General features: G+C 47.4%; 1 protein-coding gene across 1 annotated transcript in view; it reads right to left on the bottom strand.

Moving 5' to 3' along the window:
• Positions 1 to 13,955: 13,955 nt before the first annotated feature.
• Positions 13,956 to 27,657, bottom strand: part of NTM (neurotrimin) — a 179,033-nt gene continuing 165,331 nt past the window's right edge. Inside the window, 3 exon segments of the mRNA XM_006779315.2 lie at positions 13,956 to 15,328; positions 20,180 to 20,212; positions 26,055 to 26,090. Of these exon segments, the coding sequence (XP_006779378.2) occupies positions 15,231 to 15,328; positions 20,180 to 20,212; positions 26,055 to 26,090 (167 nt within the window). The 3' untranslated portion in view covers positions 13,956 to 15,230.

Here is a 27,657-nt window from a genome sequence, read left to right as displayed (position 1 = left end):
TCTGAACGCGCTCTGAGTCACTGGGAGAGTAGGAGCAGGCAGACAAAGGGTTTCACGCTGTGTTTTTTTACTCTGAGTTTGAGTTCCCCAGAGATCATCAGAATATTTCTAGAAATTTTCCTGAGCCCCAAAGCTTTCCAAAACCCCTGAGTTGGCACAGGATCTTTGGGGAGGAGGCCATGTTCAGACTTGGACGGTGAGTGAGTCTTACCATGTAGGCCGCAGAGTGGTGGGATCACAGCAGGAGGCCATGTGTGTGGGCTGTACGCGCCACGTCTCTGCAGCTCTGCCCTCACGTAGACCAGAGGTGTGGCACCCCTTGGATGTGGGCAGTGAGGCACACATGCATGGGCAGGCCCAGGTGGAAGGGTGAACATGCCATGAAGTCTGCAGTGTTTCCCAGCCTTGTGTGTGTCAAGCACACATAGAGCATGTGTTAGACCAGGATGCAGTGTTTCCTGGCCTTGCATGTGCCACAGCACACATAGAGCATGGGTTATACCAGGATGCACTGTTTCCCAGTTTGTATGTGCCACGGCACACACACATTTGGAAGAAATATTGGAATGTGTCAATATTGAATAGTCACTGAGAAATGTTAAGCAAAGAGTGGGTTGCTCTAATGTAGCTTTCTCTTTGGTTCTTTTTACTAAATAGGTGAAAATATAATTAATCGGAGCCATGCATAATTGATGGCGATAAGAATAGTTATGTGGGTCCCTATTGACTTTTTCCAAAGAATTCATCGCGTTGTGTATGTGTTGCTCCTCTGGGTGCAAAGACTAAAGCAGAGATGCTCAGGGCAGTTCCACTGACCTCCTATTCCCACCCATTCATTCAACAAATATTGTATTTCTCCAACTCTATGAGCCATCAGTTGCAAGGCATGCCATTATTTTATGCACCACAAGGAAAAATGATGCCAATTAAACTGTCATGCCATTGATTGCAAGGCACATCTTAAACTTCAACATTTCTAAGTGAAAAAAAAATATGCATCTTAGCATTTGAAAAAGAGTGGTATTTATTGGCGGTCCTATATAGCTCAGAGACTGAGCTTGCAGCTTTCAGAGTCAGACCCCTGGTTAATATCCTGACTCCCCTTCAAGTGACCTTGACTGGTCTCTGTGTCTGGAGTAAGGATCTGTAAATTAGAGTCCAGAATTCCTTGCCCCAAGAGGGAGTTGTTTGGATTAATTGGCTTGAAATGAGTCAAGCCAATGGGTTGTGGAATGATAGGCTTTGTGTGTGAGCTTGCTTTTTTGATTTTAATATCATGTCAGTGGCTGTGTGGAGAATGTAGGAAATGAAGGCCCATTAGGGGCTATTGTGGGGTAGTTAGGGACTAGTGTAGAGTAGTTGGAGCAATAACAGGGCTTGGAGGAAGCTGGTAGAAAAGTCTGAGAGAACTGGACACATAGGAGAGCCACAGTGGGAATGGGGGTGGTGAGAGAGAGGGAGTGAGGGATACAGCCTAGGTTTTCCATTCGAGTTGAGTTTGTGCCATTTATGGAGATAAAGGAACTTGGAAGAATCGTGTGTTCGGGTTTGGATTTGTTCATTTGGAGAGCTCACCTGGGGGATTTGTTTAGACTACACCTTCCACGGCGCTGTCCCTGGAGAGTCTCATTTAATAGGTGTCTCATCAGAGATTCAGATGTGCTGTGTTCAGATTGGGGAAAACTGTGTGTAAATATGTGTGTGAGCTAAGTTGGCAACTATAATGGTTTGCATTTGATTATATGTATGAAGATTCCCTGCACCTGAAAAAAATAATAATGAAATAATGTATAAGAGAAGATTAACGTTGTAGGGGAAGGTATCCTCTGTAATGGTGGTTTTCCCTCTGGCTTTAGGGCCTTTGTGCCTATATTGTGTCCTTACTCCCTCCCTCCTCCAACCTACACAGGTAACTCCACATCCTTAATGGATCCAGTCTGATCTCACTTTATCAGGAAAATTTCCTGGACTCCTAATAGGTCTTCATGTTACATGTGTTCATAGCACGTTCTTTTTCTTTCTTTGTGTGTGTGTGTGTGTGTGTGTGTGGTGTGTGTTTGTGTGTGTGAGAGAGAGATAGAGAGAGAGAGAGAGAGAGTTATTTAAACCTCATAAAAAAAAAACCCAACCTGGAAATAACTTAGGAACTGTAATTTTCTTTTGCTCAAGATTTTATCTCCAGCACCGAATACAGTGTCTGGAGTATAGCAGATCCTCAGTGAATAATGGGGAATAAATGAATCCATGCAGTTTCTTATCCAGTTCCAAGTGTAATTATTGTTCTTCTGAATGGTGGCTGTTCATTGATTTCTAGAAGGGTACTTACCTACCCTTAAACACAGATGCACCCGAAAGAAGAAAATGTGATTCAGAAATATAAGGAAAATAATTGGATTGAAAAAAAGTCCTTACATAAACTTAAATGTCAGCGACCTCAAAAATCTATTGAATGCCTCTTTCAACACTTTGTGGAGTCCTAATGTCCCCAAAGGGTGTTTTAAAGTGCTCGTGTGATATTAGTGTTGAAGGGAGAACTTTCAGTGAACCTGTACTGAGTACCTTTCATGGCAGAAGCCACTATCCCTGGGAACTGGAGGTTAATGCGACTCACTCCTTCCCTTAAGGCAACACCCCCCAATTTTATTGAGATATCATCAACGTATAATATTGTTAAATTTAAGGAATACAATGTGATGACGTGATACACTTATAGATTACCAAATGATTACCAATGTAGGCTTAGTTAACACCTCTGTCACTCCACACAATTACCATTTATTTTTATTTTTGGTAAATCATTTATGACCTATTTCCTTAGCAACTTTCAAGTATATCAGACGGTATTGTTAACTATAGTCACCGTGCGGTGCATTAGATCCCCAGAACTTGCCTTACAACTGGAAGTGTGTACCCTTTGACCAACATCTCACTTCCCCAGCCTCCAGCCCCCGGAAACCAGTGTCCATTTCTCTGAGTTCAGCTTTGTTAGGTTCCTCAGAGAAGTTATATTATGCAGTATTTGTGCAGTATTTGTGTTTCGCTCTGACTTATTTCACTCAGCCTAATCCCTCCAAGGCTCATCCATGAATGTCACAATGGCAGGATTCCATTCTTCCTCATGGCTGAATTGTGTGTGTGTGTGTGTGTGTGTGTGTGTGTAGTTCCCAAAAGTGTATATACACTTTGAATCTTTGAATGATTATAAAGTCAGTGTTAATTAATATACAGCTCATTTTCAAAATGTAAAAGAACCTACAGAAATGAATGTGTGTTTTTTTTTTGTCAATGCCTATTTTCAAACTGATGACCGTTCTGGTCCAGTCACTGCTGATAATGCAAAGCAATGGAATCACAAACATCAAGAATCATTTTGTTCGGTATTTGTGGGCCCTCAATTTGTCAACCGTGGCTGGTTTTGCACCGTAAATGTTATCTTTTATGTGTCCCCATAAAAAAAAGGCTAGCAGCACTTTAGGATACATTTTCTTTGTTCAAAGCTGAGTCAGGCTTCACCAATTATTTCAAATCAGTTAAACTTGAGAAGGAGTGAAAATTAGGTGAGGTGTCAGCTGTGAAGTTTTTAAACATTTTTGGGAGACCCTGTTTATACATACACTGTCTATACATATGACATAAATAATATCTTTTTTATGCATTTATCTATAGTCAGACACATACACTCTAATCTTGTCTTGGCTATCGTGAATAATGCTGCAATGAACATGGGAGGGCAGATATCTCTTCCAGGTCTTGATTTCATTTCTTTTGATAGATCCCCTAATACTGCATCATGTGGTAGTTCTATTTTTTTATTTTTTTTGAGGAAACTCCATTTTGCTTTCTGTAGTGACTGTACCAATTTACATCTCCACCAGCAATGTCCAAGGGTCCCCTTTTCGCCAGATCTTGCCCAATACGTGTTCTCTCTCACCTTTTAGATAATTGCCAGTCTCATATATATGAAGCGATAACACATTTTGGTTTTGATTTGCATTTCCCTCATAATTAGTGATGTTGAGTACATTTTCATGTACTTGTTGGCTACTTGTATGTTCTGTCCTAAAACTGTCTATTCAGTTCCTCTGCCCAATTTTTTGAAGTAATTTTATTTTTTGGTATTGAGTTGTACGAGTTCCTTATACATTTTTTATATTAACCCCTTATCAGATATATGTTGGTTTTGCAAACATTTTCTTCCATATTGTTCATTACCTTTCCTTTTTTTTTTAAATATATTTTATTGATTTTTTACAGAGAGGAAGGGAGAGAGATAGAGAGCTAGAAACATCGATGAGAGAGAAACATCGATCAGCTGCCTCCTGCACATCTCCTGTTGGGGATGTGCCCACAACCCAGGCACATGCCCTTGACCGGAATCGAACCTGGGACCTTTTAGTCTGCAGGCCAACGCTCTATCCACTGAGCCAAACCGGTTTCGGCTATCTTTCCATTTTGATTGTTCCTCTGGCTATGCAGGATTTTGGCTTTTGAATGCAATCTCATTTGTTTAGTTTGGTTCTGTTACTGGGCTCCTGGTGTCATTGCCAAGACCAACGTGGAGGAGATTTCCCCATATTTTCTTGTAGGAGTCGTATGGTTTCAGGTCTTATGTTCAAATGTCGGCATTCATCACTATAAGCTTCCTGCACAGCATGCGTTTGCTGCACCCCATTAGTTTTGGTGTGCTGTGTTTCCATTTTCATTTGTTTCGACGTATTTTTTTTCTTTTGACTTTATCGTTGGTTGTTCAGGACTGTTGGTTAATTTCCACATAGTTGTTTTTCCTCCACGGAATTTTTCCTGTATATGATTTCTAGTTTCATACCGTTGAGGTCACAAAAGATACTTGGTGTAATTTTAATCTTCTTAAATTTGAACAAGACTTTCTTTGTGACCTATTATATGAGCTATCCTGGAGAATGCTCCATGTGCACTTCCTACTGCTGTTAGATAGAATGTTCTGTATATGTTTGTTAGTTCAGTTTGGCTAAAGTATAGTCTTGTTAATTTTCCACCTGGATGATCTATCCATTGTTGAAAATGGGGTATTGGTGTCCCTGACTATCATTTGATTGTTGTCTATTTCTCCCTTCAGATTTGTTAGTATTTGCTTAATACAGGGGTCCTCAAACTTTTTAAACAGGGGGCTAGTTCACTGTCCCTCAGACCGTTGGAGGGCCGGACTATAGTTTAAAAAAATAACTATGAAAAAATTCCTATGCACACTGCACATATCTTATTTTGAAGTAAAAAAACAAAAACAAAATGGGAACAAATACAATATTTGTATTTGCATGTGGCCCGTGGGCTGTAGTTTGAGGACCCCTGGCTTAATATATTTAGGTGTTCCTATGTTGATGTTGGGTGCCTATATACTTATGATTTTTATATCTTCTTGATAAATTGACCTCTTTATCATTATTCTAGAGGCCTGGTGCATGATATTCATGCACGCTGACCGGGGGAGGTTCCCTCAGCCTGTTCTGTGCCCTCTCACAATCCGGGACCCCTCAGGGGATGTTGGGTCTAAACTGGCAGTCGGACATTCCTCTTGCAATCCAGGTCATGCATGCATCAGTGACCATACTTTTCATACAGGTGAAAGGCATCTTGCTGTTATATGGGAAGCTACGTTTTTTGCCCTGATTATAAAAAGTAGTACAACATGATCCTTCTGAGGCAGTAGTACCATTTTCCCCGTCTTATGGGTAGAAAAACTGAAGCAGAGAGAAGTTAAGTAATTGGCTTTGTTACACAGTTATAAGTATCAGAATCAGGGTTGACCACAAAATGTGCAAGCCAGAGTCTATACATATCATAGCTGCATCACTCTGTGTGTTTTTTTCAGTGTTAGAGTAGCCTTGCCATATTTTAATTTTTAAATCTAAGAGACTGTTCCCCATATATAGGGTAGGTTCCCTAGGCCTGGCGATCAGGGCCATCTGCAGGGCGACTAGAGGGCAGGGCAATCGCCCCCCTTCCAACCCCTTCACTGTTACCCATCTTGGCTGGCAGCCTGGCTCAGCCTGCTGGCTGGCCCCACCCCCCATCGCCCTGCTGGGGGCAGCTCCTGCGTTCAGCGCCTGCCTCCTGGTGGTCAGTGCGCATCATAGCAACCAGTCATTCCACTGGTCTTTCAGCTGTTTGGTCGATTTGCATACTAGGGTTTTATTATATAGGATAATGGTCATCTTTGTTCTTGCTACAGTTTTTGACTTTAGACTATTTTGTCTCATATAAGTATAGCTACGCCTGTTTTGGTTTCCACTTGTATGGAATCTCTATTTCTATCTCTTCACTTTGAGCCAGTGTATGTCCTTAAAGCTGAAGTGAGTTTGTAGCAGCATACAGTGGGCTTTTATTTATATATCCATCCAGCTACTCAGTGACTTTTGATTTTGAAAGTTTAATCCATTTATATTAAGAGTACTTATCCATAGGTAAGGATTTACTAATGCCATCTTATTGTTTTCTTTTTTTAAAAAAAATATATATATTATTGATATTTTACAGAGAGGAAGGGAGAGGGATAGAGAGTTAGAAACATCGATGAGAGAGAAACATCGACCAGCTGCCTCCCGAACACCCCCTACTGGGGATGTGCCCGCAACCAAGGTACATGCCCAGGTTCGAATGGAAAGGGCATGCCCGCAACCAAGGTACATGTCCAGGTTCAAATCTGGGACCCTTCAATCCTCAGGCCAATGCTCTATCCACTGAGCCAAACCGTTCAGGGCAATCTTATTGTTTTCTGATGTTTTTTTGTAGTGTGCTTATTTCTTTCTCCCTCTCTTATGCCTTCCTTTATAATTTACTGCAACGGGATGCTTTGATTCCTTTCTGTATATCTTTTGTGAATCTGTGCAAGGTTTTTGCTTTGAGGCTATCATGAGGCTCACATAAAACATCTTGTAGAAATCACAGTCTATTTTATGCTAGCAACTTAACTGTGAATATATATAAACACTCTAACCTTTTACTCCCCCTTTTACATTTTTGATATCACAAGTTACCTCTTTCTAACACTGTGTGTTCATTAACATATTATTTTTACTATAGTTATTTTTAGCACTTTAGTCCTTTAACTTTCTGCTAGAATTAAATGCTTAATGTACCAACAAATGACAGTATTAGAGTATCCTGAATTTGACTATGCACTTACCTTTACCAGTGTTTTGTATATTTTATACGTTTCATGTTACTAATTAGCGTCATTATATTTTAGCTTGACGAACTCCTTTTGGCACTTCTTGTAAGGCATGTCTAGTGGTGCTGAACTCCCTCACTTTGTGTTTTTCTTGCAAAGTCTCTTTCATTTCTAAGGGATGACTTTGCTGAATAAAACATTCTTTATGGCAGTGTTTTTTTGTTTTGTTTTTTCTTTTACTTTTACCACTTTGAATATAGCATCTCTCTCCTGGCCTGTAGAGTGTCTGCTAAGAAATTTACTGATAGCTTTATAAAGGGTTCTCTTGTAAGTTACAAGCATCTTTTTTCTTGCTGCTTTTAAGATTCTCTCTTTGTCTTTGATATTGACAGTTTTATTATAATGTGTCTTGGAGAAGATCTCTTTAAGTTGAGTTTGTTTGGTGACCTATGGAGCTTTGAGAACTTGGATATCCAAGTTTCTCCTCAGATTTGGAAAATTCTGCACCATTATTTATCTAAACAAGTTTTCTGTTCTCTTCTCCCTCTGCGAGACCAATAAATGGCGATTGCTCCTTTTGATGGTAACCCATAGATCATGTAGGCTTTCTTGCTCTTATTCCATCTTGTTTTCTCTGTTCCCCTCTGATTGGATAATTTCAAAGATCATGTCTTCTAATTCACAGATTCTTCTGTTTGGTTCCTTTTGCTGTTGATGACCTCTACTTTTTATTTCATTCATTTTTTTTTTTTTTTAGAATTTCACTTTGTTCTTTTTTAAATTATTTTAATTCTTTGTTAAACTTTTTGTTTTGTTTGTCTATTGTTTTACTGATTTTGTTGACTTACCTTTCTATGTGTTCTTGGAGCTCACTGAGCTTCCTTAAAATAGAATTCTTTAAATTTTTTATCAGGAACCTCACAGAACCCCCATGTCTTTGGGGGTAGGCTACTGGATCATTATTATGATTTGGGGTTTGTGCCATGTTTTCTTAATTGTTTAGATGTTCTTCGGCGTCCTGCATTGCTCTCTTCACATTGGCAGTGGTCGTTACCTCCAGTATTTACCAAATTACTTAGGAAGAGAAATGCCTTCTGTCAGCTCTGCTAGGGATTCTGGGGCTTTCACAGACCTTGTATGGATATGCCAGCTCCATGCTTCTTGTTCTCTCCTGGGACAATATTCTGAAGCTTGTCTGCTTTTTCTTAATCCTGTCATGCACCAGGCCATGCTGATGCCTCCCTTTTGTTTTCCCAAGGGTCTCACTAAAGCTCCAGTTTGGGATTTCTCCCCGGCCCTCAGATTTGGGCTGACTTTGTGAGCCTACTCGCTAGTCTCCCAGCTAAGCTCACTCTTGCCAAGGTCAGGAGCACACACAGAGAGCTGGTCCAGAGTGTGGGGTGGGTGGATGAGACGTGCAAAATGATGAGGTGTCCATACGCCATGTGGGGGATCCATGAGTGAGGTATCTCCAGCAACTCATGGGAAGGCTTCTTGCTGGAGTCAGCAACCAGTTAGTAGGACCAACATTCCTTTCAGCCGCCTTCCCAGAGGCCTTTTGGTCACTCTCCTAGCCTCTCCCAACCCCCAAGTCATGAGCTCCTGGTTAAGCATTCTGGGTGGAGCCAAGGGGAAGAGGGTCTCTTTGGCAACATTCCACACATCTGGGGGAGCCACGCCCTCTTACTTCCCCTGCAGAAAAAATTCATGGGCTGAGAATGTCTTACTTAGACTCAGCTGTGCTGCGGTGGGCGGTGGGTTACACACTTAAAGGCAAACTGCTCCTCTCTCCCTTTCCAAGGCATCCCAACTCTTTTTAGCTCTAATGTTCTGCTGGAACTTCTCTGCTGGAAACCTGACTTCCAGAAAGGCTCTCAAGTGTGTCATTTACTGTGTAAGACAGTGTTCTCCAGGCCCCCTGACTGTGGCCGAGAGAGGCTGCAACTAGTTCAAGGGCCACTGCAGGGTTCAGAGCAGAACTGAGGTTTACAGGACTATTGCCCAATGCCCAGGTGGGCAGGACTCCTCCCAGTCCCTGGACGTATGGTGCTGGGTCCCACAGAACCACAAAGGCACTTTTTTGGCTATGGATGATGCTAAATGTTGTTGAAGGGGTTTATGTACGACATGGGCATCTGATCAGGCATGTAGCTGACATCACTCCTCAAGGAATTCTTGAAGGAATGGAACCTAGGGCTTCTTTGTTAATTACTCTGTGTCCGTGGCTAATGGGGTTAGACACCGGGTGCCCAAAACTGTCTTAAGTTAACCAAGTTGCTTGGATCTGTTGATGCACCATGTAGCATAGAACTGCCTCAGATGTCAACTAAGCCCTGGAAAATGATCTGCACTGATGTGTAGTTTAGGGCAGTGGTCGGCAAACTGCGGCTCTTTGGCCCCTTGAGTGTGGCTCTTCCACAAAATACCACGCACATACAGTGCGATTGAAACTTCGTGGCCCATGCACAGAAGTCGGTTTTCGGCCTGGGCGAGTCTATTCTGAACAAGTACTGTTGATATTTGGCTCTGTTGACTAATGAGTTTGCCGATCACTGGTTTAGGGTATCGTATATCTAACTCAAGGAATCAGTAATGGATATTCCAGGGTACAGCCCAACCAGATCAAATTGCTTTCCTCTAAATCATAATGTTACTCTCTAAGTGCCTGGAGTAATCAAAGGGGTTTAAAACAACCTTGTGAAACTAAGTGTTGATTTTTTTTTTTTTCCAAATTGGTTCTTCTTGGATATCTTGTTTCTTTGGTTGTGAGTGAAAAGGTAAGCTGTACTGGAGAGAGTGAATGAAGAAGAGAAAAAGAGATAAAAGAAAATGTATAAAAAATGTGACTAAAGAAGACAGGACCCCCTCCCCCTCTCTCTAAAAATCAATGAAAGTATATCCTTGGTTGAGGATAAAAACAACAAAAAAATATCTAAAGCCAAACCAAGACTCCTTTATAAAATATAATGCATCAGACATAAATTGTTAGAATGTTCTTAACTTGCCCTGACTGGTTGGCTCAGTGGTTAATCACCCCATGGACTAAAGGGTCGAGGTTTCGATTCTGGGTCAAGGACAAGTACTTTGGTTGTGGGTTTGATCCCTGAGTGCAGGAGGCAACCAGTGGATGTGTCTCTCTAATATCTATGTTTCTCTCTCTCTCTCTCCCTCTCTCTCTCCTCCCCCCTCTCCCCCCCTACCCACCCCCTTCTATTCTGAAAATCAATGGGAAAAAATATCCTTGGGTGAGGATTTAAAAAAGAAAAAAAAGATCTTAACTTGAGCTCAGGAATTAGGAGTGATTTCTAAACAAAGCCCTGTTGTTCTAGTCACATGATAAGGACATGTTGTGAAAGAAGATATGGAGTTGCGGGAGACAGGAAAAGGAAAATGAAGACACAGACTAGGAGATCTTAGTTACTCAAATCATGGGAATATTAGAGTTTATTGCCTTGGAGGCAGATAGATTTGGACACTCGTGGAAATCGGATTTGAATTAAGAGCAGAGAGAGATAAGAATTAAGACTTTAGAAGGGCTTGATTGAGCAGTTATGGGATGACAAAGGAGGCACTACTACACAATTAAATTCAAAATTACTTCTGAGATTTGGTTAAAAAATGCCAGAAAGAGTTATTATTTAGTGCCTCTCTCAGACACCACTAATTCTAAATCTTTACGTTGCTTGAATGGAGGCTGAATGGCTGGTGTGTGCATGTACATCTGGCCAACAGCGACATAGGAGCACGTAGCTCATCATTAGCAAAGACTATCTAGTTTACCACATGTCTCCTTTCATATAGCTTTTTCTCTTCTGGTGAGAAGTACTTCAAAAAGTTGCCATGATAAGAATAGAAATGTATGGATATTTTGCTGATTTCAATTTTCTGTTTTTATCAAATCGACCCATTGAAGGGCCAGTCCTGTGACTAATGGCGTGATGTTCTTTCCTTCTAAGCTCATGGGTCAAGGGCATAAGATAAAGATGGGGAATCCAACGAAATGTGCTGACCTCAATCAGACTTTACTGTCAATCCATTGGCTAACTTATTTTCAGCTTGAATAACAGTAACTGTCATTCCTCATCACCATCATCATCAATACCTACAATAAGAAAAAACGAACACTCCTAGGTCACTGACTGTGACTACTGCTCCAATGTTGTAAGTCCCACTCATCAAGGCAGTCCTTGGATCAGCACTCACGAGGCCCCAAGTTAGGCATTTGAACCCCTTTAACTGCAAACACTGGGGAGCTGCTGCACATCTGTGCGGCTGGAGAGGAGCAGATATTCTGTTGGAAGAAGATGAACGGGATTCTACAGGAGCGATTAGACTAGTTAGGGCTTGCGCATCCCATACTCGCCCCTCCACACACACATATGAAAGACTATCATGGGAAAATCTGCCACACGTAAACCATGACCCCCTCAAGGGGCCACCCTACTGTTAGGGGTAGTGGATGAATCCTAAAGTATGATAGTGACGTATGTCTGAGTCTACAGTGGTCTTGTGCACTTGACATCCAGGCCAGCCTGTTGCAGTGGACTCCGTTAGTGCTTGTACAAAGAAAGGTAACTGCATGCAGTATTCAATATGTTTTTCTCTACTTATGTGAATGAACATTGTTTGCCATGTTCCTGTTTCCTGAGTTCAAATAGGCCTGGGATTGTCCCAACCAGCTCTCTCAAAGCCATGTCCTCCTTGATTAAACAATGAGTCTGGCTGAGGGTCCTTGCTCATGGGCACCTGAAGCTTCTGTTAAAGACTAAAATTCAGCAGATGGGGGCTCAGGTGGCACACTCAGCAGATGAGTGTGTGTGTGGTAGGGAGGAGTGAAGGCTGTTCAAACCCTAACTACCCTACTGCCCCCTCTTGAGGCAGATTAGGAAGTTCTAGCTGCTGAAGCCATCAGTTAGGGGCAAAGCTGGGTCTACCAGGGACATGCTCTCGATGAAACAGAGCCCTAAGGAACCACAGACAGGAAGGGGAATGGAGTTGCAGACAGGTCAAGTGAAATCTTCCTCATGAGTGGCACTTTGCAAAGTTGACATAGTCCCTTTACAAATGACTCCTGGGAGGACGGTGACGGAGTGGTCAAAGGAAGTTTAGTCACTAAAAGAAAAGGAACTTTTGATTCAAATGGAGGCCATGTGCCACTATACTCTCTTTTCCCAGAAAAGTCTGGGTAGCCTCTCTGTGCAGATGCCTTGGTGTGTTTTATGCAGCGGTGCTTCCGGGCTCCAGTGCAGCAACATGGGAACTACCTGTGTTTCCCTCTCTGGTCCAGGAACCATGCTGGGCATCCAGACCCTCCAATGGGCATCTGCAGAAGTTCCAGGCATGAGAGGCCTAGCAAGTCTCACCCACCCACTCTCATCGGAAGGGCACAGTCCCCAAGCCCTTGGCTTTGGCTGTTCCAGAACCGATTCAACCTAAATCTGTAAGGCTTGGCCACACTGTCCCTGACAATTTTGCCAGGAAGCAGTTGTTGTGTCTGACACCTGGAGCGGGGGACAGAAGGGCAGGCCATGAAGCCAACAACCTTTTCTCATTTTTTTCTAGCAGCCACTGGAAATGAATCGCCTCCTTTGCCAACACGTCCTACTCCGCTCAGGTGGACTGACCCCCGAGGACTCAGGTACACGAATCCTGTGCGTCTCAGCTCTGGCCTGGTTTCCGCCTCTCGGTGAGTCTCAGCCCCAATTTAATTCCCAGAATCAGAGCAGCTTAGAATGATTTGAATATTATTTTGTATTAAAATTGACTTTTCCTCTTAATTTGTGACTGGAGGCGAGCTTTGGAGAGCAGGCCTTGCGGGAAGAGTCCCTCAAACATCAGTTGTTGGGACTTGGGATTATTTAATATCAAGCCACACTGTTTGGGAAAAATTCCCTTTCCTCTTTTTCCTTTTCTTTTCTTTTCTGTGATAGCCGCCCTGGGCTGCCTCCTCGAAATACTCTCACAGAAAAGCCTGTCTCAACTAGATTGACATTTTCCCCAGGTTAGGAGGTGAGCTGCTTGGGCACAAGCGGGGTGCGGCCGGCCTCGGCCAGCATTGGGGATACAGCCCTGTGAGCCCCCAGCTTCTGTTAGGAGGACAAGGGATTTTTCCCAGGTTAGGAGGTGAACTGCTTGGGCACAAGCGGGGTGCGGCCGGCCTCGGCCAGCATTGGGGATACAGCCCTGTGAGCCCCCTGTGCCCCAGCTTCTGTTAGGAGGACAAGGGGCTTCTGACTGTCCTGTCACCTGAGCACAGACCACAGAAAGAGCCCAGCTCCTGCCAATGAGGGGCTGAAAGAGCAGTTGCTTGAGTCAGGAGCCCACCCCCCTCGGTGTCCTTTACCCCCTCACCCCCCACTTCAGAATGAGGCACCACACCAGGTGAAGAGGGACATGGAACACTTTTTAATGTCAAGTCAGAGACAACCCCTCCCTCCCCTAACCCCAATCCCACTTTCCCTCATCACACCCAGGACCCCTCCCCGAGGCCTCTCTTGGTCCCCAGGCTCCGGGGGGAGGACAAAAGATTATCTAAAAACTGCATTTCTCTTTCATACACACGCACACACAGGTGGGAACTTAAATAAAAGAAACCAAGAGGGTTCAATTCTCCAGTGGTCACAAAGGCATCAGAGATTCCCATAGGGCTCGAGCGAGTGGTTACTGGCTGTTTAGCTGGTTCGGTGGCGTGTTTGTGCGGGATGGAGGGGGCGGCGCCTGGGCGGACCTCCTCCGGGAGCCACACCTGGAACAGAGGCTGTGCCTGGTGCTAATGTCGTTTTCTCGTTTCACTGCGTATATATGTCTCTGACATGTGGATAACGCAAAAAAAAAAAAGAAAGAAAGAAAGAAAAAAAATAGAGGCAGGAGCTGATTACACAAGTACCAGTAAACTCTATCATCTTTTAGAAGGTCAACACACAGCTAACGCCATATACAGCATGCAGTAATGTCTGAGAACGGACCTGCTGAGAAAGAAAAGGGCTAGAACTCTTAACAAAAAAAATATATGTATATATATGTATATATATACTGTATAATATATGTCATCAAAAGAAGCAGTGCCAACAAACCAAGTCGGGTGCAGACACCCCCTTCCACTTCTAAACAGCACGGAGAAGCATAGTCGTGTCTGCATTAAATGCCAGGATGAGGAGAAAGCTGTAGCGCTGGTGGACGTGTTGGTTAAATCATATGTGTGTGTGTGTGTGTGTTTTGTTTTGGTGGATTCGCCAAAGCCTCACCGGGCGGTTAATGCCCGGCGTGGGGTCCACCGGTTGTAAACCTAGTTAAGAAGTGCACTATTCATTTTCATCTTTTTTTAACAAACATACTTCTCGTCACCCCTTTCATGTGTGTGTGGTGTTTAGTGTTGCCTTGTTTTCCAGCTAAGTCCTAGACTCACGTCAGAAAATAGAATCAATAGTGAACCAGAATCCCTTATGATCCACGATGCCCATGTAGTGAGGGGAACACAAAGGTGAACGGGGCCTGTGTGACTGCTGACTGTGGGGTTTTGGTCGCCGTCAGGCTGTTTTGTTTAGGGTCCTTTTTATTGATTTGCTTTTTAAATTTGCGTTTCATAGCACACATGACAGTGGCACAGTCTACAGCGGGGGGGATCCCCGCGGCACATGGGGGCGCACGCCTCACTCTGTGTTCGCTTCTAGTGACGGATTGAATTTGGGGATGGCCGACTCCAGAATTTTCCTTGGCAGGGGCCCTGGAGCGGGCAGAGCAGCTGAGCCCTCGTCCACCCCGGAAACAATGCAGCTGGCGGGCGGGTATCCAGAGCCAGGGGTGCGCTCCTCCCATTTGGGAAAAGAAAGAAAACTCAGCTGTACCTACATATCTGCCCGGCCTGCAAGGCGATCGATTTTTCGATTTCCTTTTGAAACGTGTTTCCCCAAAGTGTTCTTTGTTCCCCTCCCTCAAATTTGTGTCCCAATCGTCTGTGTCTCGGAATGGCGTTTGATTACATCTTAGTTGGAAAGGGGTTTGCTCTTGCTGTCGGAGGTGCCTTTGCTGGAGGGTTGGTGGTTGCAGTGGCGGCAGCTTCCCCGGTGGGGGCGTGGCACTCACATCAAAACTGGCGCAGGAGGAAGACCAGGAGAGGTAGCAGCCAAAGGCAGCCGGCCCTCCTCGGCGTCCCGTTGCTCACCTCGCTGACGGCACCTGGGCCTGTGGAGAGAGCACAGGAGTCACGAGCAGCCAGAGGAAGAGGGAATGGCCATTGCCTGGTCGGCTGTCCTTAGGCCTCGCCTCTGGTAAGCCATCTCTAACTGGGAGCATCTGGTTTGTTCCCGCTCCCTTTGTAGGGGCTGCATGACACATGGACCTTCCACAGCTTCCATCCCATGACACACACTATATAATGGGGAGTTTTCCCTGGCCAGGAGAGCACATGAGGCTCAAGTCCAAGTGTGCTGGTGGCCAGGACTCCTTTCCTGTGTACTAGGCTAAGGCTATGGCTCATCAAGTTCAAGGAGAAGGTGGCAGGTGTATGCATAGCAGACACAGAGCTTCAACAACATAAGACCCCGTGTCATGTGCACCATCACTCAACCACTTCTGAGCACTGCCTGCCTCACCCTTCCCATTGCCATGCAGTGGCTCCACCTGTTGCCGGAAGGACCTGTTGGACACCAATCTGCCTCCCTGCTGCGGCTGCTGCTCGGGGTCAGCGTCCTCCTGCCAATCACCGCCTCTCCGGGCCGAGCCCGGCGTCTGCCTGGAGCACTTGGCCTCTTCCCATCTGGCCTCGCTAATAGCAGACCTAGCTCAGGCATCACGCGCCTGAAAAGCCAGACCCAGCTCCCAGGAAGAGGAGGTGGGAACCAGGAAAGACACAGGTGGCCTCTGGCTGTGTCCATGGACGTGCGGGGAGGTTTAGGTGGAGATGGGGATGCGGAACCGCATGGAGAATGTCTGAGTGGGAGGTGGATGTCACCTTCCCCTGCGAGGCACACGCCACCTGGCCTGCTGACAGACATCTGAAATGAAGCCAAGAATGAGAGGCAAGAAAACTATGCAGTCATAGAATTCCCCAGGAGCTTTCCTATCACTGTGAAGCATAAGCCAGGAGGCACCCTGATCCCAGGGGGCAAGAATGCCCACAACCGATGGAGCTACGGTTCGTGAACAGCACACAGGGGTGTTGAGGCCCAGACGAATCAGGCACCCAAGACAGAGGGACCTACATGCTCGGCTGCACTGAGTTTAATGAGACTGTGTCCCCACTAAGTGCATGTGCTCACAGGGGTGAAGGAACCTGCCTCAGATGCCACACATTGGAGACACTTCTGGCTCCCTGGTTCCAGGTGAGATTAATCCTTGGGATCTAAAAACTCGTGGCTGGGAAGTGCCGCACATATGGTTGTATTTCCTGGGCTGTGGGGAGAAATCTCTGACTACAGGGCAGTGGCTACATCGTCATGAGCTTGACGTGCAGCATGCTCTCCAACGTCCCGTGTCCTGTGGTCCAGGACCTGACATTTCCAATGCCCGGATATCTTGGCAGGGCGCGTTCTCATAATGAGAGGCACAAGGGAGGCTATTTACGCTCCACCCTGCAGGGAGGGGACCTTCCCGGCTCCACAGAACCTAGGCCTCCGCCAGGAAGGCCCTCCTCACAGTCCCTCACGGTTGCCTATGTCACTCTGTTCTCTCCCCGGTATGCTTCTAGGGCAGTGGTCGGCAAACTCATTAGTCAACAGAGCCAAATATCTACAGTACAACGATTGAAATTTCTTTTGAGAGCCAAATTTTTTAAACTTAAACTATATAGGTAGGTACATTGTTATTAACTTAATTAGGGTACTCCTAAGGCTTGGGAAGAGCCTCACTCAAGGGGCCAAAGAGCTGCATGTGGCTCGCGAGCTGCAGTTTGCTGACCACGGTTCTAGGGCAAGAGGCTCTGCTTTCCTCCTATGAGGGATCCCCTCTGCTCTGGACCCCCAAAGTCCTTCAGACCAAGAGCCTGGCCTATGCCTGAGGCTGACTCTAAGGCAGCGGTCGCCAACCGGTGGTCCTTGAGGTCCGAAAGGTTGGCGACCTCTGGTCTAAGGCACATGTGGGTTTTGCAGTCCATGGGACCAGCAGGCATTTGTGGGAGCTGGGCTCCATGTTCTCAGGCAGAGGTAGTGGCTGTATTCCCTCACCCCACGTGCACATGGCTGTTCCTCTCTTGCTCCCCTCAACACTCACAGCTTTGAGACCCAGCTCCCATTCATGCCGGCTCCCTCCTCCCTCTCCCTCCTGCTAGGCATGCCTAGGAGAGGCCCTGTGGGAAGAGAAGGGAATGAAGCACAGTGCCCAGCACGTGGATGCTCTCCTGCATTCCCTCCTTGCAGGCCCCCCACCAGGGGAGATGCCACAGGCCAGGGGCGCAGCCCAGTAGGGCCTGGCTCATTCCTTACCATGAAAGGAAGCCTTGTTTGCGGGTGAGGGACTCTGCAGCATGCAGGGAGGCTGTTGTGACTGGTGCCTCCTGCCCCTGGGCACCTTGCCTGGCAGGGCGGTCTGCAGGTGCTCCTCTGTGCTCAGGCCCATTGCCAAGGGCCTGAGAGTCCCTCTGTGGGCCTGCTGGGTGGCACCACAGAGAGCCCATCAGGAGGGGTCTCGGCCTGTTGTGTCAGAAAACTCTTCCCATAGAAGCAGGAAAAGGCTGTCCAGTGCCTCCTCTTGGCGCACTATTACCCTGGACAAGCTTCAGGGAACTTTCTGGTGCTCCTATCTCCTGTCCCTGACCCACAGGGGCTGTCTCTCACTGTGGGGAGCCTCACCCAGTCTGCCTTCACCCCATCCACACATTATCCCCTCGCCCTAACCCGTGGTTGGCAAACCGCGGCTCACGAGCCACATGCGGCTCTTTGATCCCTTGAGTGTGGCTCTTCCACAAAATACCACATGCGGGCATGCACGTACAGTGTGATTGAAACTTTGTGGCCCATGCGCAGACGTTGGTATTTTGTGGAAGAGCCATACTCAAGGGGCCAAAGAACCGCACGTGGCTCAAAAGCTGTGGTTTGCCGAGCCGCAGTTTGCCGACAACTGCCCTAACCCATCCACTTTCCAGCACAAAGCTTCGCAGGAGGAGGAAACAGGCAGGGGTTCCCACACATCCTCTCCTAGGCAGCCAAGCAGCTCTCCTGTCCCTCCCATGAAGGTTCCCACTCAGGCCTTGACCCCTCAGGCTTATTCTTTATGATAATTCCAGGGTCACATCTTTACCATTGCAAACGGTTCACGCTACAAATCTCCCAGAGTCCTCCGGCCATCACAAAGCCCCCATCTGCCTGGCAGAGTGCTCCACATTTCATAATCTTGCTTTTCTGCCTCCTTAGCTGTTCTTCCTGCCAGATGTCTTTCAGTGTCTCCCTTCCCCCAACGCCGTGCAGCATGAGCTCATGTCACCTGCACACACTCGTACATGCACACACAAGCATATATCCACCAACCATGTTCCTTTCCCTTCTCATCCTCACACCCTCTGTCCCTGTGCCTGAAATGCTTTTTACTCAACTCACACCTTGTTCCAGGTCCTATTCTGGCCTCCAGTCACATCCTCCAGGCAGCCTTCCTTGACTTGCTATGGTTTGTTTTCACAGCACCACATGCATCGCACTATTGAAATGCTTACCACCCTGCATTATACTTCTGATTCCCTCCTCTGTGTCTAATGAGGCCCTTGGTTGGTATTTGATAAGTGCTTATTGGAGGAAAGAAAGAGTCAGAACATTGCCATGCATATAGATAAGCCCATATTTTCTGTTTGTTTTTTTTCATTCTCTTAAGAAATAACTACAACAAAACAAACTCTTGTTCTGCCTTTTGCTTTACCTCAATTTTCTCTTCCGAACACCGTTCCCCTCTTTTCCAGTAAAAGTCACTGCAAACCCCTTGGTTGAGGGAGGTGTAACTCTGGGTGGGACATCAGGTCAAGTGCGTGCAGTTGGGGGGCGGGGGGTCCCAGCCTCAATAGCCGCAAGCACGCTCAGGACTGCTGTCCGCACTCCCACAGGTGGAAACTGAACCTCAGAGCTCCAGTGACTGCCCCCAAGGTCCCTCTGCTTCTATCTCTAAATGCAGTTTTCCTTCCCCCTCCCTCACAGCTATTCCACGTGACTCACTCCTCTGTGGAAAATGCAGAGGGGAGGGAGCACTTGGGCCAGCCCCATCCGGGCACTGGTTAAGGTAGGGACCACACAGGCCATCGCCCGCTGCCCAGCACATGGAAGAATGCTATGACATGACCTTTTGTCCAGGCATTGTGTCCAGTCCTGGGGCAAGACTCTCCCAGAGCCTTTGTGGCCAGGTGACAGCTCTGCCCATCTACCTGGTGGCATGGGCCACACCTGTGAGACCTCCACTAGTCATCCAGTCACACCTCCACTCTATGCTGGATGCCTTCATTGCCTCTGTCTCACTAGAGAGCTGCAGAGGCCTAAAGAGACTATCAGGACAGGATCCAGGACAACTAATGAGTGTCAATTATTCAGCAGAAACATCTGGCAAGAATGAAAGCCTCAAACAAGACCCATTTTATTCCTAGCCTAGTGACTCACACAGACCTTCCCCCTTCCTTCCACTTTCCTCTTCCTCCCACCACTTCCCTTCCAGTTCTAAGTCAGAGCAAGATAGAGAGCGCAAGAGAAAGAGGGAGAGAATGGGGTAAACAAAGGGCAGCATGCAAGGTCTAAGAAGATGGGTGCATTAGAGCATCAGTGCGCAAGGAAAGAGGCAGGCCTGGTACAGGGGCACCCAGATGAGGAGACATTCTGGGCCCTGACAGGTGCTCATTAGTGCTGCCAGCAGGGAAGTTAGACTTCTGCCAGGGGAAGCTACCCAGGGAGAATGGCATGTCCTCGGGGATGGGTTAATCTGAATTGAGACAGCCCCAGGGCCGGGTAGAGGCCCACTGGGCTGCTCCCTGCAGTTAGCTCAGAACAGAAGGCACCTTGAGAGCAGGCAGAGTTTGGCATATCCCATCCTCAACAAGGCAGTAGCTGCCTAGGAAATAAACATACCAACCTTTCCAAGGGGTCAGGGCTGTAGATTTCACTTCTAAAAGAAATGAAAAACAAGCCACTGTTAAGGTAGAAAGCAGTCGGAGGTACCTGCTCGGCCCTCAGAGGGTGTGGAGGATGAGCCAGCACTCCCAGCCCTCTCGCCTTTGCCTCTTGCTGTCCTGACCGCAGCCCAACCCTCATCCGGTTTGCTGGAAAGCCACTTGCCATAATGGGTGAGTTGGGGAATGATATAAATGATGTCCAAATTCGGTTGCTGTTTTTGACCCAAAGAGTGTTCGGTTGACCCAGAGTGCCAACACCTCCCCCTTGCCTTAGCAGGAGACGTGAGTGTATCTTCAAGCCTGAGGCTACAAGCCAATAGATTCTTCTTTGCCCACCCTACTATCCCTTAATTAGGTGAAGTCTGTAGGGCTTAAGTATAAACTTGTCACCCACAAATGAATTGTACTACAGCAATTTGAACATACTAACAGGTACCCAAGCTATGTTTGAGATGTAAAAGTTTGACCAGCATTCATGGATTCATCTTGGAAACACTGCTGAGCTAGACTGCATGAGCCAGATGAGCCCAGAACTTGGCTACACAACCTCTCCTGATGAGTCAAACTATACAGAGTGGGGCCAGAGGGCGTCATCTCTCTGGGCCAACCTGAGGCTCTAAGACCTGCATCTATGTTGCTGGACTTGGTGGGACCTGACTATGGAACCACTGGGGCTCCAGCTCTTCTCTGCTAACTAGACCATCAAATACCCCCTTTTCCTCAACTTCAAGCTCTCAGAACAATCCACAGAGCCTTTTCTTTTGATCACCTGTCTTGAGTGGCCTCAAGTGATGATAATCTCTAATCATCTGCCTCCATTTTTAGCTAGAGGCCTCTGCAGTTGTTCAGCTTGGATAAAAAGAGGATGAAAAATCATTTCACAATGTATCTGTACATCTACGCCCCACAATGTACACTTTAAATGTCTTGCAGTTTTGTCATTTATCCCTTAGCAAAGCTGAAAAAAAATGAGAACATGATGTTCAAGTCTCTTGCGTTGAAGTGATGCCATTCTCTGCAAAGATCTCCCATGCAGGAGGAAAGACAACTTACCTATAACTTGACCTCATCTAAAATAAAGCATTTGACTAGAATCAAGAAGCATACTTCTGCATTCAAGCTCTCGATCTATTCTTAAAAGCCACCTGCGATACCATATCCCTCTTGATCTAAGTGGGCATTAGCAACACTGGGAAGCCACTCTGCTAAAATGTAAGGGGTGGGGGGATCTATGATAAAAAGAGTGATCCAGAGATGATCTTGTGCAGAGCAGGGTGGCCGAGAAAAGACGGGCGTGCTGCTGCCATGCACCTGTGTTGAGCAAGGACCATCCATGGGGTGACTGCTGAGATGCAAGAGACAGCCCAGGAGTTAAGGAGGGACTATGTTCATGAATTGTCTCATTCAGGTTCCACTGAATTGCGTCTCTGTCCCCAGAAGGAGGGTCATGGGAAGGAGGGAGGGTGTCTGAAGAGAGGTTCTTAGAGGGATAGAGCAGTCACAGGCCTTTCACCCCAGAACCCAAGCAGAGCAAGTGCAGGGCCCATAAAGTGACAGGTGCTGTTTCTGGAGTAAGGATGCAGGGAAGGGCTCTACCTGGTCATCTGTCCTGTTGGAAGGCTCAATAAAAGAACAGAATTGAGAGCATGTTTCTGCAGAAGTGATTTTCTGTAGCGTCAATCAAGTTCTGAAAACAACTTCAGCTGAATTGTTCCTACCCAGCTACTCCCCCAAATCTCCAACACAGGCTACTTGTATGAAGGGCAGGACTTTCCTGAATAAGGCAGCCGCATAGGTAAATGCCTGTACTTGCCACCACCCTCAACCACATCAAAATTACTACTAAAATACAGAACCACCATCATCCAGAACCGCCGGAAGCTGGCTGAATGGAAGTCCTACAACTAGAGAAGGAAGGAAGAAAGCGCAGAGACTGGTAGGAGGGGCAGAGGCGCGGAACAGACTGGGCCAGCACCCATGTGGGCTGCTTTCTAAATCCGGAGGGAGATGGTCTCTGCGGAGGCCGCCTGGAGGAGCAAGGGGGCCCAGCCCCACACCACACCCCCATCCCAGGATCCCAGACTGGGAAGAGAAGTCCCTACAGGCAGTAAGTAAAAACCAGTGCGGATTGAGACTCAGTGATACAGAAGCTGCTGCGAGTTAACCCTTGGCTACCAAGAAAACAAATAATTCCCCCTCAAAAAAACAAGCCTGTGTTTTCCTCACTAAGAGCTTGACTAAATGTGTGATTTTCCTGTCACCATATGAATGGCAGGCAAGGTAAAATGGGAGCAAATATTCAAAAGATAGTAAAACTGGGTTGAAAAAAACAAAAGAACCCCACCCCCCAAGCCTCTAAGCCAGTGTCTCTGGTCAACCCTCAAAATAATCTTTTTGGCACCAAAGCCAATGTTCATACCTGAACCCAGGTACCTAGGTAAGCCCAGGGCTGCCTTCTGATTCTCGTGGGCAGGGGAAGGCTTATTTCAGTCAGGATGAATAGATAAACCTTCTAGAAAAAGGATAAGAATTCTATGTTTTTACACCTTCTGGTATTTAGACACAAGTGCCATAGAAACGCTAACTGCTGGCCCTGGCCAGTTTGGCTCAGTGGATAGAGCATCGGCCTGAGGACCAGAGGGTCCTAGGTTTGATTCCGGTCAAGGGCACGTACCTTGGTTGCAGGCTCCTCCCCTGCCCAGGCCCTGGTCAGGGCTCCTGTGGGAAGCAACCAATCAATGTGTTTCTCTCACATCGATGTTTCTTTCTGTCTTTCCCTCTCTCTTCCACTGTTCCTAAAAACCAATGGAAAAAATATCCTTGGGCGAGGGTAAACCAAAGGAAAAAAAAAAAAGAAATGCTAACTGCTGGAGGGCTGGGCCTCATGAACTATCTGTAATCCTCAGCAGGGGAGGACCCATCCTCTCTCTAATGCAATCTCCCCCTCCAGGTGCAGTGTGCTTTAGTGCCCACTCTTTAGGAAGTTGATTTGACGGTCACGGTGAGGCTCACAGGCATTAATCAGCCCACCTTCCCCAGCCCACTGATACCATCGGATCTGACTCCCGGCCTAGGAGATAAAAGACAAAGGGCCGTGATGGGAGACGAACAGCCACCCAGCAGCTGAGTCTGCAGTGTGGGCCCTCTCCTGCCCGCCAGCCAGCTCAGTGAGGGATGGCGGCGCGTCCCCGAGTCCGTATTTCTCATGGCAGGAGTCCGGCCCCGCCAAATATTAATACGAGGGGGTGACAGGCCATCTGTTGTGTTTGCAAAAGGGGAGCAGAGGAATATTTCAAGGGTGGCAGAAAATGCTGAGGAGGGATGAAATCTTGTACAAGAATCTTTCTAGTCTATCCAGAGCGGGGAGGCGAGACAGCTCGGCACGTCCCTTAAAGCGACGCTCCCTGTCAGTGAGATCCAGGCACCTGTTCAAATCTCGCTTGGTATTCCTGAGACAAAGTGAGCAGAACTTGGGGTGGGGGGTGCTCTGAGAGAATAAGGTAGTTCTCTGTTCTGTGGGAGACTGACTAGCAAAGGAGGAGGAAGGGGTGGGGGGCAGACACAGATGAATGAGGAAAAAGCCCCAGATGGCATGCTTGCACGCCTGAGCCTTTCCCCTTGCTTTTCCCCCAGGGATGCATCTTCTAAATGCTGAGGGATCCATGAGGCTTGCCACCAGAGCAGCAATGGTCAGTGACAATTCATTCCCAGCAAACCGCCTAACCCTGTCCCCAAGGCCCCCTCTTTTCTCACTTCTCCGTCAGCCTAGGCTCATTTCCCCAACCCTTTCTTGTTTCACTGTCCCCAAACCTTAATAAACATCCTCTAAAATTAAACAAGAAAGCAAATGCCCAAGATACAATATTTCTCTAAATACTCCTTAGTTGTACAAAAGCATCCAACAGTTACCCTGAAAACCACACTAACCCGAATGTTTGAATGTTCCAGATGCCCACAATCTACACCGTCTGGCCCTTCTCCTTGCTTTGCCTCCACTGAGAAGTATGAGGGTTGAGAGCATCCCGCGAGTCAGAATGGAGACAGGCAGAGAGACCCTTCTTGTGCCAGGCACCGTAGACAGCTGTGCACAGCAGACAGCTGCCGGGAGCGAGGCAGGGCGGCTCTGTCTCAGCAGGTGCAGCCTGACAATGGAGTCCCTGCTTGGGTCCCAGCTCAGCGGCCTGGTAGCGATGTGTTTGCTTCTGGTTGGCTTTGTTCCTGTCTTTGGTGTGGGACAATGCTCCCTCCATCAGCTAAGTGCATCTTCCGTTAAACACTACCTCCCTAGCAACCACCACCTGGTTTAAAGCTCCCATTCCCCCGAGGATGAAGAGCTAAGTGATCAGAATGAGCTTAGTCGCTTCTAAAGGCACATCTTGGAGCAGTAGTGTCTTAGCTCCAGTCTCACGCTTCCCTTCTGCCCTCCATGCCAGGTACTGTCTGATGCCCTCTCTGTCAGATCTGCACATGTGCCTCTCACAGAGGCGCAATCAATGTAAGCTGAGTCATACGTTAAACCTGAATGTTTCCATCGAGTTCACTTTCCCTCCCTATTCCATTCTCTCATTTGTGGTTCATCTCCAAGGCACCCTGCATGGCTATGGTGAATAAGGCAGCCCCCAAGTTTTTCATGATAAAAGCATTTTTCTTGCTCAGTCACTTTCCCATTTCCCCCCACCTCTTCCCCAGCCCTCCAAGCCAAATGCCCTCCTCCAGTGATTGCATAGCTGGATGTGAATGGACGCACAGACTGGTGTGGGTGAGGTGGCATGAGAAAGGCCAGGGGGTGGGGCTGCAGGGTGAGAAAGCCATTCCCCTCCTTGTCTCCACAGCTGCCTTCCTGCCGAGCTAGTTTGTGGTGGGCAGTGCCCTCAAGAGGGGACAGCAGCACACACAGCTGCATTCTCCCACTCAGACAATGTCCACTCTGCCCAAAGCCTTGGCCACAGTCCTCATAGATGATGCTCGCGAGGCTAGTGGACCTTGAAAGAATGCAAAGGATTGTGCAAACAGAGGCAAGAGATGCTGGAGTCTTACACTTGAACAGGCTCTAAGTGGAGGGTGATGCAAGGGGGCTGGGGAGAAGGGCCGGAGAAATGAGTTAATGAACCCTAGGGTACACTGAGAGATGCCCTTGCCTTTCAGCTTTAATGATTCAAACGCACCGCCCAGTTGTCAAAGCCTTTTCACTTCGCGCCCTCAGTTGAATGGCAGAACAACTCTAAGGTACATAAGGCAGATCAATTCCCTTTTGTAGAAGAGGAAACTGAGTCTAAGCAACATTTAGTGACTTGTCCCTGAGCACAGAACTGCTAAAAGCCAGGCTTTGAACTAGATCTCAAGGGCATCCCGCTCCAGACAACTGCATGCTGAGGAGCGAGCATGTTGTGCCATCCCCTCCTCTCCCCCCCACCCACCTCCCCTGCTCCCAAGAACCTCCCTGGGAACCATTTTAGGGAATATTTGAACCTTCCAGTACCTGGTATTTGCCACTTTGCTGAGCGTCCATCAATAGGACCCGGGTTATGAAAACTGCTCAGTGGGTCACAGCTGTCTTCCTGTTGGTCCTGACTCAGTCCCTCAAACTTGTGGGTCTCTGGGCCTGGAGATGCTAATGTTTGGTTTTTTTTCCTTTCCTCCCACCAGCCCCTCTAGAGAAGTGTGGGCAAGGGTTTCACCAACTCCCAGTAACCACCTTAGCTTCCCCTGCCATCTTCTAGGCCACTTGACACATAGGAGCCTCAGGTAACACACAGAGGGGCAGGGGACGGGTACGGGGGAGATGGGGACAGGGAGGGGGAGAGGTAGAAACCATAAAGCAAGGGGGATACTGACCTTGCAACAAAGTTGAGCTTGTGGGCTCATTTAGTTCTAAATCGGGTGAGGGACATACAGGAGAGAAAAATGAAAACAAACACATATATTATATACAGTAGCTATATATTGGCCATATATAGTTTGTATACTGCCTTTCACAAACATCTCTGGAGCAATGGATAAATAAAGGAAGACACAACAACCAAGGTGGTGGGACACAATGCAGCGTGGGGGACACAAACGTGAGTGCTCTATGCCTCCAAACTTGGACGTGAAGGCTGGGAAGTGAGGGGGCTGGAGGCCGGCACATTGTCCTGTGCAGATGCTTCCACCCTTAGCTTGTGCTAAGCTGGGTATGGATATGGTAACAAAGGACTAGCGTTTTTTTGTGTGTGTTTTTTTCTAGATGATATTTCTGTCCCCCAAGTCCAGATTTTGTTCCCCCCAAGGCTCCAGGGGGGGGGAAGGAGGTCCCCCAGGAGCCACTGTGAGTTGGGATGCCAGGGGCAGGACTCAGTCCCTGCCATGCCTGCAGTCTTAGGGGTCAGGTGCTCAGAACCCTATTGGTTCTGGGCCCAGATAGGAAGGGTCACCCCTGCCCCCATTTGGGCTAGATTCCGGCCAAGGTGGGATTCTCCCAGCACCAGCCTTCCTCACTTTCCAACCTTCGGGTCAGGTGGATGGGAGTGCTTAGGTGGTAGCGTAGCTGGCTTGTTGTGATGCTATGGAAGAGTGAACCTCCTCACCACGTCTGCACATTCCCATGTCTGCACATTCCCATAAAGTAAAGGCTGCTTTAGAACTTGCTGGATGGCTGTGAGCTGAGGGGTCTTTCCAAGGATAGAGAATGACATGGAAACACTCCTAATCGGGTAATATTTGTCCAAAGGTCTTGGTGGTGGTGGCCTCGATAATGAGCTAGGGGGCTGCAGGGGCTGCCCGAGGGGCCTGGAAACAGTCACCTGGCTCAGGGATGGAGTGTCCCGATTTCCAGGGAACCGTGTCTCCCCTGCAGCATTTGTGTGGAGGGCTCCTCCGAAACGGTCTCTCTTTAGAGACTAAAATACTGGCGTCTGTCTGATTAAATGGGGAAGATGCTACAGACTTTCCTCCCTGGAGGTTTAGCCTGTACAGGCCCCGAGACCTCTTGCATTGAAGAGCAACCCGTGTGTGCTCCATGCATCGGTGCTTGACCCAGATTCTCTGCATGTGTGTCAATACCTGCTACCATTTTTAATGTGTTCTTCAAAGAGAACACTGGGCTGCGGGAAGCTGGAAATTGTAGCAATGCCCCCAATGCCACACGGGGTGAATGCCCACAGAACAGGGGTGGGGGTGGCGGGGGGGGAATGACCATAGAACAGGGGTCTGGGGGGGGGTGGAAATTTAGTAGTCACACTGCAGTCTGCTGAAAAGAGCGAATTACAGATACATCCTCTTTTATCTTTCTTGTTTCATATTACTGTCATTTCACTTTTAAAGTTTTCTTTTTCTTCCTGTTCTCATCTTAAGGGGAAGAAGCCAGGGGATTAGGTAGGAGCGATGAAGCCAATTGCAACACCATTTCATGCATCCAAATCAGAAGAGGGAGGTCAGAGGTGGAGGGAGACTGGGGGACCAG

The sequence above is a fragment of the Myotis davidii genome, unplaced genomic scaffold (genome assembly GCF_000327345.1).
Source record: "Myotis davidii unplaced genomic scaffold, ASM32734v1 scaffold809, whole genome shotgun sequence".
Classification (NCBI taxonomy): domain Eukaryota; kingdom Metazoa; phylum Chordata; class Mammalia; order Chiroptera; family Vespertilionidae; genus Myotis; species Myotis davidii.
The sequence above is the reverse complement of the archived record's forward strand: the minus strand, read 5'-3'. Positions and strand labels throughout refer to the sequence as shown.